We start from the raw sequence: 13,705 nt of genomic DNA, 5'->3' as shown, positions 1-13,705 counted from the left end.
CACTGGCAAATGCACTATACTACATTCTTCATGGTGTGAATGATTTGACAGTAAATGGCAGCTTGGGTGTGTTTAGGTGTTAAAATAAAATATTGCATCACATTTTTTCTGTAATCTCTGATTTTGCCGATAAAAAATTTATTCTCTAAGCTTCACTTTAAGAACTGTTTGGTAGATAGATGATGATTCAATTTTTTAACTTGCAGTAAAACATTTTTGGTTGTCATGGCACTACCCCACTTTTCTTTAGTCTGTATTTCTTTAACATCAGTGTGGTGCAAAATGCATTAGAGCAGACTTATGCCACGTACACACGAGCGGACTTGCCAACGGGCTAAACTTTGTTGGCATTTCCGACGGAAAGATTTAGAACATGTTCTCTATCTGAGTCCGTGGGAAATGCCGACAGAAAAAGTCCAATGGGGCATACACACGGTCGGAATGTCCGACCAACAGCTCCCATCTGACTTTTTCTGTCGGGAAGTCTGGCCGTGTGTACGCGGCATTTCTCAACCTTTTCAACACATTGAAACCCTTAAAATAACTTTCCAGTCTCTGGGAAGCCCTGCTAAAAATTACTATAGCTACAACTCATGATACATTGTGTGATGGACATTAGGAAGAATGCTTCTTATACTTGTGGTCATTGGGAAGAACTACCCCTTTTTAAATAGCTAAAAAAGATCAATTGTGTCAGTGGATACTTATCTGAGAGACAGAAATAGCTCATTGCTCAAGGAACCCCTAGCAATCTCTGGAGGAACCCTGGTTAGGAAATCCTGCTTTAAAAGATGTGAAATATGCAAATTGCCACTGCTATCTTCCCTCTTATGCCCCGTACACGCGGTCGGATTTTCCGACGGAAAATGTGTGATAGGACCTTGTTGTCGGAAATTCCGACCGTGTGTAGGCTCCATCACACATTTTCCATCGGATTTTCCGACACACAAAGTTTGAAAGCAGGATATAAAATTTTCCGACAACAAAATCCGTTGTCGGAAATTCCGATTGTGTGTACACAAATCTGACGGACAAAGTGCCACACATGCTCAGAATAAATAAAGAGATGAAAGCTATTGGCCACTGCCCTGTTTATAGTCCCGACGTACGTGTTTTACGTCACTGCGTTTAGAACGATCAGATTTTCCGACAACTTTGTGTGACCGTGTGTATGCAAGACAAGTTTGAGCCAACATCCGTCGGAAAAAATCCTAGGATTTTGTTGTCGGAATGTTCGATCAATGTCCGACCGTGTGTACGGGGCATTAGAATTCTGTTTTTCTGTCTTTTATGCTGACCTTTCTGTAACAATAACTTTCGAATGCCTGACTTGGAACAAGATTAATGATCAGGAAAGTCAGTAAGTCAGAAGCCCTTACCTGTTTACCTGTTTTAGATCAGTGACTCAAAGTATTTAAGCAAGTGTGACAGAATGAGAGACAGGCAACGAGCACATTCTAAATGTCTATGGAAGCCTTTCATGTTGCTGTCATTACTTTGCTTCCTTAAAAAATCTGCTTGGGATACATCAAAACAGGTAAAACTAACCTAGTATAATTAAGTCTCTTGATGCAAAAAAATGTTGCACTGAACAAAACGAAATCTGGTTATATTGCAAGTAGGTAATACATATGAATTAACATGCATTAACTATACGCCTTTTATTCATTTTGAATTTGGTATAACACAGTATGTTATGCTTTTTGTGCAAACATATAAATTGATTAGATTTCTTTGTCGCACATTAGGAGAAACCAACAGCGAATTATTGAATCATTACAATCTAACTTGGATGCAGAAGCCAAGAGCAGAAATGAGGCCACCAGGTTGAAGAAAAAGATGGAAGGAGACCTAAATGAAATGGAAATTCAGCTAAGCCACGCTACCCGTCAGGCTACAGAAGCAACAAAAGCCATGCGAAATCTGCAGGCCCACATCAAGGCATGTAAATTACTAAACTGAGTTCTAAGTACAAACTAATGCTAAGAAGATACCATGGTTTGCTTCTACAATAAAAAAAATATGTCACAGGAAGCAAAAATGATCAGCCCAAATGTTTTTTTTCATTTTATTTTGCTAGGACCTTCAAGTCCAGCTGGATGACTCCCTTCACCTTTCTGAGGACCTCAAGGAACAAGCAGCAGTCAGTGAGAGGCGAAACAACTTGCTTCAGGCTGAGCTGGATGAACTAAGGGCAGGACTGGATCAGACAGAACGAGCAAGGAAGCTGGCAGAGCATGAACTACTGGAAGCTACAGAAAGGGTCAACTTGCTTCATTCACAGGTCCAAAATATGTTTACAACTATTTGCTGAGATTGTAGGTAGTGTTTCTTCTTTTGAGATTTTTAAACTAAGCTGATCCATCTTCAATATTCAGGGCTTGTTTTTGGAAATACAGAGAACCTCTGCCGATTGTTAAAACCCTTGTTGGGGGAATGCTTTGATCTATTTTATTCATCCATTTGTTCCTTTTTTTTTAGTTCTAACAGAAGCCTAAAGTTACTATATGCATATATTTTATTTATTTATTATTTTATTTATGGTTAGATGAATATGAAATATTACATATCAATATTCTGTATTCTAATTTTACAGCTTTTTGCATGTTTGACTTTTAAATTTACTTTTTAGAAATTTTACCAACTATAGCTTCACTATATTACCAAAATGAAGGGAACACTCTCTTCCCCCTTAGTAAATCAACTGTAATGAGAGAAGTTAATCACCCCATTCCTTCCTTCTCAGCTGTGTACAAATTGCCTAGTTCAAATTTTTGAAAGAGGTAGCTTGCAAGCAAACATTTTCTACACCTTGTATTAATTTCTTTTTTGTAGTAAAAATAAGAGAACAATATTTTTAATTTAAGGGACCCAGTAATTTTAGTGACATCCCATTTGGAGTTCATGCCCATTGGATGTACCCCTCTGCAGTACATTTATTTTCTAAATATGATGTATTCTGGTACATATCTCTCTCTACAGAATACCAGTCTGATCAACCAAAAGAAAAAGCTGGAGATCGACTTGTCCCAGATGCAGAGTGAAGTAGAAGAGGCCATTCAGGAATGCCGAAATGCAGAAGACAAAGCCAAAAAAGCCATCACTGATGTGAGTCATGACCACTTTCCATTCACATGATCTTCATTGCAGTGTGCTGTAGCTTGTTGATACCAACATTGTTCTTGTAATCGTCAATATGAACACACAGTTGTACAAGCAGTTTTTTGTAGAACAGAAACATTGGTATTTACATTACATACTTAAACCTAACCCTTACCGTAATTACAGTAAATTAGTGATTCACATGTTCCTAAAATTATTATAAAGCAAACCATTCACACATTTTAAAGATAAAATAAAACAATACAAAATAATTTAAAAACAATTAACATCTGTTACACATGTTCTGAATGCCATAGCACATAGCTGGAAGTATATCTTCTCAATTTTAATTGTTTTTCTGAAAGGCAGTACAGCAATTGGATTTGTGGGAGTGTATTACAAGCAGGCAAGCAGCTCCGGCTTATGATGCCACTGTAGTTTTCACGGAATACTTCTGCCATCAGCCCTGCCAATTAACATGATTCATAAAGGCATGCATGAGCATTCTCTTACAGTGGTGGTTGGTGAAGTTTTAGGATTAGGGGGGCGGGCACCAGACCCCTCCCTTCCTTTTTGACCCCTCCCCAGGACAGAGTATACAGCTCAGTCTCACAGGACATAGTATACAGCTCAGCCTCACAGAACATATTATAAAGCACAGCCTCACAGGACAGAGTATACAGCGCAGTCTCACAGGGCATAGTATACAGCGCAGTCTCACAGGGCATAGTATACAGCTCAGCCTCACAGGACAGAGTATACAGCGCAGCCTCACAGGACATAGTATAAAGCACAGCCTCACAGGACAGAGTATACAGCGCAGCCTCACAGGGCATAGTATACAGCTCAGCCTCACAGGACAGGGTATACAGCGCAGCCTCACAGGACATAGTATACAGCTCAGCCTCACAGGACATAGTATAAAGCACAGCCTCACAGGACAGAGTATACAGCGCAGCCTCACAGGGCATAGTATGCAGCTCAGCCTCACAAGACAGAGTATACAGCACAGCTTCACAGGACAAAGTTTACAGCACAGCCTCACAGGACAGAGTATACAGCTCAGCCTCACAGGACATAGTATACAGCACAGCTTCACAGGACAAAGTATACAGCGCAGCCTCACAGGACAGAGTATACAGCGCAGCCTCACAGGACCGAGTATACAGCGCAGACTCACAGGACATAGTATACAGCTCAGCCTCACAGGACATAGTATACAGCTCAGCCTCACAGGACATAGTATACAGCTCAGCCTCACAGGACATAGTATACAGCTCAGCCTCACAGGACATAGTATACAGCTCAGCCTCACAGGACATAGTATACAGCTCAGCCTCACAGGACATAGTATACAGCTCAGCCTCACAGGACATAGTATACAGCTCAGCCTCACAGGACATAGTATACAGCTCAGCCTCACAGGACATAGTATACAGCTCAGCCTCACAGGACAGAGTATACAGCTCAGCCTCACAGGACAGAGTATACAGCTCAGCCTCACAGATCATGGTAAGATGGAGAGAGAGAGAGACTCCAATTCCTCAGCTCACAGCACCAGGAGACATCCAGTAAAGCGACCACTAAAGCCTATCAGCCTTCCCCGTACTCCCGGTTGCATGTGAGGGCAGAGAAGGGCTGTTGGTGCAGGGTTTCAACAGAGGATATTGCAGGTCTATCAGTGTAGGATGTTCAGCTGCTTCCTCCAGCTGCTTGCTCTGCTCAGACTGCCTCCTCCTCCCCTTATTTTTACTTTACGTTCTCTCGTTCCTCCAGCACAGACTGCCATCCTCTGTCTTTCTATTCCTGGCTCTCCTACACACAGCTTTCAAACTTTTCCATAGTCACTGTGAGCAGGGCAGAAGCTGGAGGATGCGGAGAACTCAGTAGAATGAAAGTGGATCAAACAGAGGATTCTGAGCCAGCTGTGATGCGGCCCCAATGCACAGGCAGCACAGGTTACTTACAGACTCCCTTGAAAGCAGCCTTTCAGAGCAGCTCAGGGGGGAGAAAGAGACACACTCAGCGATGCACATTACTGTCATCACTGAGGTCACATTACTGTCACCTCCGATCCCCGCCAGTTCCATGCCCATCCGCCGCATCAGTGACCTGCTCCCCGCCTCAAATCCCGGTCCCAGGTCCTGGTCGCAGTCAGCCACTCTCCGCAACACAGTGAGCCAGCAGGGAAACTGGAAGTGATGCTGCAGTAGTGCAGAAAAAGCACCGCTCTGTCGTCCTCCGGTCCCAACCAATAAAAAAAGCACAGGAGCCAGAGGCAAATCAGTGTAGAGTGGGGGTGTTTGCAGGCGCATCGCTTGCACCTTGAACACGCCCTAAACATGGGCAAATCAGCTTCTCAGCTTGCAATCACCTATGGACAGCCGCCACTGTTCTCTTGTGTGCCGAGTTTGGCAGAAACATAAACAACAGTCCTACCCATGTAAAAATTAGGACTATGTGTGACAAGAAACAGACAAATGTTTTAAGTGCAAGAGGGGGCAGCCTTTGGCTCCACGTATCAACAGCATTGCATGTTGGACCAAGCTACATTGTATTACACAGAAAGCCACAGGGAATAGTTATGGGCCAGACCAAACATAAATTAGGCACAGCAGGGCACAATCCAGTCAACTAGCTCATTGGGCAATTCCAGCACTATGTTTTAGTTACTCTTAAACATTCTAATAAATGAGACACACCTTTCATCATAACATAATACTTACACTTTGATTAATATGCTCTCATACTTGCCTTGGCTTCTACTTTTCAGTATAGAGGGTTACAGCCACGTGTGAAAAGAGTTATAACATACTAAACTGAAAGTCTCTTATAACACCCAATGATGTTTTAGGCAGCACAAAATTTTGATCTTGTCATGGGTATTTAAACATGACATGCTAGCAGGTTCATATCCAAAAGTATATGCCATCTGTGGGGGATTTCAACTTTACTTATATGCTGCACAGTGATACCTATCTCTTGATGAACCAAGGGAATATATACCGTATAATCATTGTTTGAGGTAGAGATTCATGATGAACTAAGAATACTCAGTATAATCACTGTTGAATTAGAGAATCTGTAATTAGGAGGAACACACATATTTTTTAACAAGATTGGATCCAAATAACACTTCATAATAATCTGAAACAAACCATTAAATTAATCAATGCCTAAAGTAAGCATCTGCAATGTGGCATGGAGACTTACCATCTTTTTAGCTACAAAGAAACATAGTTTTTAGGTATGTTTACACCTCTAATCCACACAACAAATCTTGTCAAGAAATTAGAAAGTGATGTTTTGTGCTGTTATTAACATGTCTAAAAATAAGAGGCCCATTCTCCAATTTAATATAGAGGAGAAAGCCTTGCAGATAATTTATTTTTACCCAAATTGCCAACTGCATCCCCAGAACAGAAACAGCCTAATGATATTCCAAAAGCCATACAGCTTTTTCAGTTTACCATCATGAGTGCAGTGTATGGAAACCATTGGTTCTATGAAGTAGGGCTTGGGACTCAATGAGAAAGTATAACCCAGAAGGATATGTGAGAAACCAAAAAGCCTTCCAGTGCAGTGTGCAGTAGAGCCTTCTTAAAGCCTGTGTCAGTTACATATCTAGACCCTAGACCTCACAGACAACCCATTATTAATTTTATTACAAGGGGCCTTCAAAAAGTTATATATATATATATATATATATATATAAATAGAGTTTAAAAAAATGTGGAAAGTTTTTGAAGAACCCTTGTATGTTTTCAACTGGTGAAATGTGGTGCTTCCTTTCCAGTCTGTATTCCCTAAATTCTGTTATGCACCACTATTTACCCATCTGCATCCAAAATATTGTATGCCAAAATACTCATACGTGTCATCTATGTAATCCTTCTTAATTACAGGCTGCAATGATGGCAGAAGAACTGAAGAAAGAACAAGACACCAGTTCTCACTTGGAGAGAATGAAAAAGAACATGGAGCAAACCATCAAAGACCTTCAGAAGAGACTAGATGAAGCGGAACAGATTGCACTTAAGGGCGGGAAAAAGCAGATTCAGAAGTTGGAGTCTAGGGTATTACATTATTCCCTTCTAAGTGTATACTATATACAGTGTATAGACTGTATATACAGTGTACACTTAGTATATACACTTAGTATGTGTATATACTAAGTGTATTATTCCCTTCTAAGTGTATACCATTCCCTTCTAAGTGTATACCCTATTTACCCTTGTACAATGTAAACTCCTTAGTCTACTGGAAACATGTAAATACCTTAATTGTGCACTTTACATTTTGGTTACTATGTTACATACCTATAAGTATATAAAATTATGAAGCAAATGATCAACACTGAGCAATAAAACAACATGTAGGGTTACGTGAAAAGGCCACTATAAATACAAGATACTGTATTTTCAGTTCTTTATCATAAAAACAAATGGTTTGTTTTAGGTGCGTGAATTAGAAAATGAACTGGAAGTGGAGCAGCGTCGGAATGTAGAGTCACTAAAGGGAGTGCGCAAGTTTGAAAGGCGCATTAAAGAACTTACTTATCAGGTATTAAATAAACTTTACAAAACTATAAGTAGATGTTGAATGATTAAATATTATAAGAAAAACATTTTTTACAAAAAATGGAAAAACATGCAAATGTTATCTAGCCATTTTTTTTAATCATGCTGATTTTTATTTTGGAAGGCGGAAGAAGATAAGAAAAATCTGCTCCGAATGCAAGATTTGACTGATAAATTACAACTTAAAGTTAAGAGTTACAAGCATCAAGCTGAAGAGACGGTAAGTTTTTCCAAAAATTTGTCCTTTATTAAACAAAATGTATGCAACACACAAGATGCTCCCTTTGACACACCAGAAAATAAAAGTCTCCTTCTTATCATAAGCTCTTAAGACACACAACAACCACTGAAAAATCTTAAATTTATTTTACAGCATACACATTAAACTGAACCTGTGGGCCCCAAAAGAATGTGAACTAACAATTGACAATTACTACAAAAAAACAAACATTTTTAGGTGCCTACATGCCTGTTCTGATAGAGCCCAGGGACTTCAGAAACCAATAAATAACTTCTGTGGTTGTCGGCTCTGGCCCACTACTTTCTTTTGCATTTTATTATAGACCCATCATTTAAATGGGTGGTCTCACTAAATAACAGTAAAGTACAAAAAGCGCAGCCTACTATTTGCAGTTGGCCATTTGATACCCAGAGTTTTTCTTTAAAGATACCCCTGTGTAAATTTTCTCAGAATTTCCAGCTCACTTAGGGAACAAAGAAGATAGTTATGTGATGATCATGTCTTCCGGTAGATGTGGTCATCCCATATGTCTCACACTCTGTTTGGCTGGCTAGATATAACTGCAGCAAGGGCAACAAACATACACAAACCCGCAGATGTGATGTTGTTGAGACTAAGCATACTGGATATGATATGATGTGATATGATATGATATATGATATGATACGGTGACCATTTGTACTTTACTGATAATTGGAAAGCATTTGATTTCTTTGTACAGCAGTATCAATTTTGCATTGATATTACATACAGTAGAAGTATGAAATATTTAATTTGTGCTTTGTTTAAATGTATTTACTGCTGAAAAACAAATGTAAATAAGGACACTCTGCAATATATTACGGTATATACATATAATGTAAAAATGAAATCAACGCTAACCCAAACTCAAGTGTTAGGTCTGATTTAAATAGTTGGGGAGGTATTAGAGAAGGAAGCGGAGGATGCCTGTAATCCCTGCCAATTTGATTAAATCAGACCACATTGTACACCTTAAGTCTAAGTATAACTAAAGGCAAAACTTTTTTTTTTTATAGACTGAAGGTAGATAAGAACATCTTTCAGGTTTTTATTGCTGTTTGTGACCCTCTCTATTTGTCCTGTTTACTATTTGTGAAAGTAAAACAAAATCCCAAGTCTTTGATTATTAGCAGAACAGGAATAGAGAGGAAATTTTCCAAAAGGGAAACTAGTTCTGGTGTCCCTGGTGACAAGCACTCACTGTGGATGGATTTTCTTTCACTCCCTGTTTCCTGTTGTGGCTATGGGACAGAAAGTGAAGGGAAATTTCCGTAATTGAACACCGATGGCAAAAAAATTACATTGGTCATAACCCTCCATTACTAAAATGAAAAAATTCTTTATTTCTATTTTAAAGTCAGTTATGGGAAATTTCTGACCTTGGGCTGCATTACCAGGTTTTTACATGTCATGTGCCTGTCTTCTTTTGCAAGGAAAACAGTTTTATCATATTTTTTTTGTTACAATCTTGAGTCAAGCTTACTTTTATAACTCTAAAAACTCTCTTGCAGGAAGAACAAGCTAATCAATATTTATCTAAATACAAGAAAATGCAGCATGAGCTTGATGATGCCCAAGAAAGGGCTGATATTGCTGAATCTCAAGTGAACAAGTTACGCAGCAAAACAAGAGATAGTGGAAAGGTAAGAGATTTGTTACCTTATTAGAAGGGATACACAGTTACAAAAGCAGACTGTTATACTGTATAATGCAATCATATGGCAATCTGAATATTTGTGAGAACCTAGAGAATCTAAGGAGACTAGAGTTGAGTTATAGCAACTCTGTTGCTTTCCAAAGAAAATCCAAAGAATGGCCCCTGCAAAAGAAAACTGTGAATACTTACCTCTCTGGCAGGGGCAGCAAGTCTGCTGGGTTATAGAGATACAGCCGCCAACAAAGACTTCATCTGTCAGACGTCTGCTGTAACTTAAGGGCTAGTGTGAGAAGCCACAGTGTGCAGAATGTAAAGAATTTGTCAGAGGCTGTATTGTATGAACACAAATGTTGTACTTGCCAATCGCAAGAGAGGAGAGCATTCATTCTTTAAACTTTATTTTAAGCGACAGTTAATTTAGGAAGATTTTCTTCTACTTCCCCTTTGCTCTGTGCTGATAATACAGAGTGATGACAATAGCTTAATCGACTACGAGAAGCCAATCCAATATGCAATAAAAAAAGTGGATGAGCTTTTTTGGTAAATAAAGTATGATATATAAGAAAATCTATAACTTGGAATAAATTAGTTGCTTAACAGCATATTTCAACACGTGCAGTTTCTTATTAACAATTTGCTGCCCGTCATATAGCAAAATGATGACGGCAAAGTGGTTTCAGTATCCTGACCGGACGTCATATGGTGTCGCCAGGATATTAAGCCTCTGCGCGCTCCTGGGGGGCGCGCATCGTGGCGATCGTTGTTATGGTGTGTCGCCATGACGGAGACTCTTTACCACACGATCAGCCGTGTCCAATCACGGCTGATCACGATGTAAACAGGAAGAGCTGTTGACCAACTTTTCCTCACTCGCGTCTGTCAGACGTGAGTAGAGGAGAGCCGATCGGCTGCTTCTCTGACAGAGAGGGTCTGTGCTGATCAATTATCAGCGCAGCCCCCCCCCCCCGAGGATGCCCACACTGGACCACCAGGGATGCCACTAGGACCACCAGGGATGTTAGCACCAGGTATGCCACCGTAGACCAACAGGGATGCCAATCTGTGCCCACAATGGATGCCAATCAGTGCCCACAATGGGTGCCAATCAGTGCCCACAATGGGCATCACTGATTGGCAGGCATTATTGCTTGGCACTGATTGGCATCCATCAGTACCATATATTACAGTACATCAGTGCCACCTATCAGTGCCCATCCGTGCCGCCTATCAGTGCCCATCTGTGCCACCTATCAGTGCCCATCCATGCCGCCTATCAGTGCCCATCCGTGCCGCCTATCAGTGCCCATCCGTGCGCCTATCAGTGCCCATCAGTGCTGCATATCAGTGCCACCTATCAGTGCCCATCATCAGTGCCCATCAATGCCACCTCATCAGTGCCACCTCATTGGTGCCCCCTCATCGGTGCCCATCAGTGCCGCCTTATCAGTGCCCGTCAGTGCAGCCCCATCAGTGAAGGAGAAAACTTACTTATTTACAAAGTTTTGTAACCGAAACAAAAAAAAACCTTTTTCTTTCAAAATTTTCGGTCTTTTTTTAATTTGTTTAGCAGAAAATAAAAATCCCAGAGGTGATCAAATACCACCAAAAGAAAGCTCTATTTGTGGGAACAAAATCATAAAAATTTTGTTTGGGTACAGTGTAGCATGACCGCACAATTGTCATTCAAAGTGCGACAGCGCTGAAAGCTGAAAATTGGTCTGGGCAGGAAGGTGTATAAGTGCCCTGTATTGAAGTGGTTAAAGTGATTGTGAACCCTTCCATATACCCAGTGAAGGGACTATTCTCAGGTGATACACAAAAATTAAACAAATCCACCTACATAATTTGTATCTGTCTATCTTCTCTACATCCATTCAAAGTACTGAATCATAACGCTTGTCAGAGTTCAGAAAAAAAGGGGGTGGAGAGCTCAACTTACACTCTGCAGAGCTCAGATAGGTGAGGTCTGAGAGCTGATTGGAGGGAAGAGACACACTCCCTTCACACAGCACACAGAAAAAGAGCCCAGGTTGCCAATCTGCCGAAGGTCTCTCCCCTGTCACCATTTTTCTGTTGGTGTGATGAAAAATTGTCAGAAGTGATTCATGCTGATAGCAGAGGAACAAAGCAGCAAACAGAAATGACATGTAGTGTTCTTAATTGAGACAAGTACACACTATAGAGGGATATGCTTTGTTCATATTTCATGTCTGAGGTTTACAACCACTCTAAGCCCGAAGATAAATGAGGCAGATCCACAGATTTTAATTGAATGATTCCTAATCAGGTCATTCTTTGTATAACCCCTTCCCGCCGACCGTACGCACATCTGCGTACTCGGTTTTCGGGGGTTATACCGGGATGATGCCCGCAGCTGCAGGCATCCTCCCAGTACCGTTGCGATCGGGAGGCCCGGTGTCCAATCGGCTGCCTCCAGCGGCTGTGGGCGGGCTGGAACAAAGCTGTGGGCGGCTTCATTCCAGCCTTCTCAATGTAAACGCGGAAGCGACATCATGACGTCACTTCCCGTTTACTCGGCTGCCAATGGCGCCGAATTTTAAAAAATACACAGTATTCAGAATCGCCGTTTTCGGCGATCTGAATACTTTGAAGTGCAGAGGAGGGATCGGGGGTCTTCTAGACCCCCAATCCCTCTATAAAGAGTACCTGTCACCACCTATTACTGTCACAAGGGATGTTTACATTCCTTGTGACAGCAATAAAAGTTAAAAAAAACATTTTTTTTTTTTTAAACACAATTTTTAAGTATAAAAATAAATCAAATAAATATAAAAAAAAAAATTTTTTAAAGCACCCCCGTCCCCGCGAGCTCGCGCAGCGAAGAAAACGCATACGGAAGTCGCGCACGCATATGTAAACGGTGTTCAAATCACACATGTGAGGTATTGCCACGATCGTCAGAGGGAGAGCAATAATTCTAGCCCTAGACCTCCTCTGTAACTCTAACCTGGTAACCGTAAAAAAATTTAAAGCGTCGCCTATGGAAATTCATAGCTACCATAGTTTGTCGCCATTCCATGAGTGCGTGCAATTATAAAGCATGACATGTTTGGTATCTATTTACTCGGCGTAACATCATCTTTCACATTATACAAAAAAATTGGGGTAACTTTACTGTTTGGATTTTTTTTAATTCGTGGAAGTGTCCCTTTTCCAAAAATTTGCGTTTAAAACACCGCTGCACAAATACCATGTGATATAAAATATTGTAACAATCTCCATTTTATTCTCTAGATTCTCTGCTAAAAAAATATATATAATGTTTGGGGGTTCTAAGTAATTTTCTAGCAAAAAATACGGATTTTAACTTGTAAACACCAAATTTCAAAAATAGGCTTAGTCATGAAAGGGATAATAGTGCAATGTCTGCCTTTGCTTTCATTACAGTTCTGGCTTTGGAATAAGCATGGGCATGTATTGTATTAATATGCTGCTCCTCTTCCACAGTTCTGTTTTTGATTTTGTGCATTTCCCCCATAGATACGCGAAGAGGAGTAGAAAGTCTGAAGACTCTTCGGATTGTACTTTATTCTACGGCAACTTGAAGTTTTCAAATTTTGTGAAATAAATATAATCTGCAATAAATCAGCATCATTTTGTAAATGATTTTCATTTTCACATTATAAGTCATTGAGAAGTTTTAGCTTGAGGATAAAATGTCGATGATGACCAAAATATCACTAGATCTATCAAGTCCATGTATCTGCTTACTATATTGATTCACTGGCTGCAGTTTTTGTATGCCTAATGCACAAGTTTACAGCAGTAAGACCCCTTTCACACCGAGGCGCTTTGCAGGCGCTAAAGTGCTAAAAATAGCGCCTGCAAAGCTCCCTGAAAGAGCCGCTAAATGCACTCCAGTGTGAAAGCCCCGAGGGCTTTCACACTGGAGCGGTGCGCTTGCAGGGCGGTCTAAAAAGTCCTGCAAGCCGCATCTTTGGAGCGCTGTAGGAGCGGTGTATTTACCACTCCTAAAGAGCCCCTTCCCATTGAAAACAATGGGGCAGCGCTCCAAGCCCACCTGCAAAGCGCCTTTTTCGGCTGCTAGCGGGGGTTAAAACTGCCCCGCTAGCGGCCGAATAT

The 13,705-nt window shown here is 40.7% G+C and overlaps 1 protein-coding gene across 1 annotated transcript in view; it reads left to right on the top strand.

Annotated features, from left to right (window-relative positions):
• Positions 1-13,210, top strand: part of MYH15 (myosin heavy chain 15) — a 76,948-nt gene extending 63,738 nt beyond the window's left edge. The window contains exons 36-43 of the mRNA XM_073614977.1: positions 1,749-1,941; positions 2,081-2,284; positions 2,983-3,108; positions 7,008-7,178; positions 7,561-7,665; positions 7,807-7,902; positions 9,456-9,587; positions 13,103-13,210. Of these exons, the coding sequence (XP_073471078.1) occupies positions 1,749-1,941; positions 2,081-2,284; positions 2,983-3,108; positions 7,008-7,178; positions 7,561-7,665; positions 7,807-7,902; positions 9,456-9,587; positions 13,103-13,120 (1,045 nt within the window). The 3' untranslated portion in view covers positions 13,121-13,210. The remainder of the gene's footprint in view (positions 1-1,748; positions 1,942-2,080; positions 2,285-2,982; positions 3,109-7,007; positions 7,179-7,560; positions 7,666-7,806; positions 7,903-9,455; positions 9,588-13,102) is intronic.
• Positions 13,211-13,705: the final 495 nt, after the last annotated feature.

The sequence above is a fragment of the Aquarana catesbeiana genome, linkage group LG02, assembly GCF_042186555.1.
Source record: "Aquarana catesbeiana isolate 2022-GZ linkage group LG02, ASM4218655v1, whole genome shotgun sequence".
In the NCBI taxonomy this organism is placed as follows: domain Eukaryota; kingdom Metazoa; phylum Chordata; class Amphibia; order Anura; family Ranidae; genus Aquarana; species Aquarana catesbeiana.
This window is presented reverse-complemented; position numbering and strand designations above follow the sequence as displayed.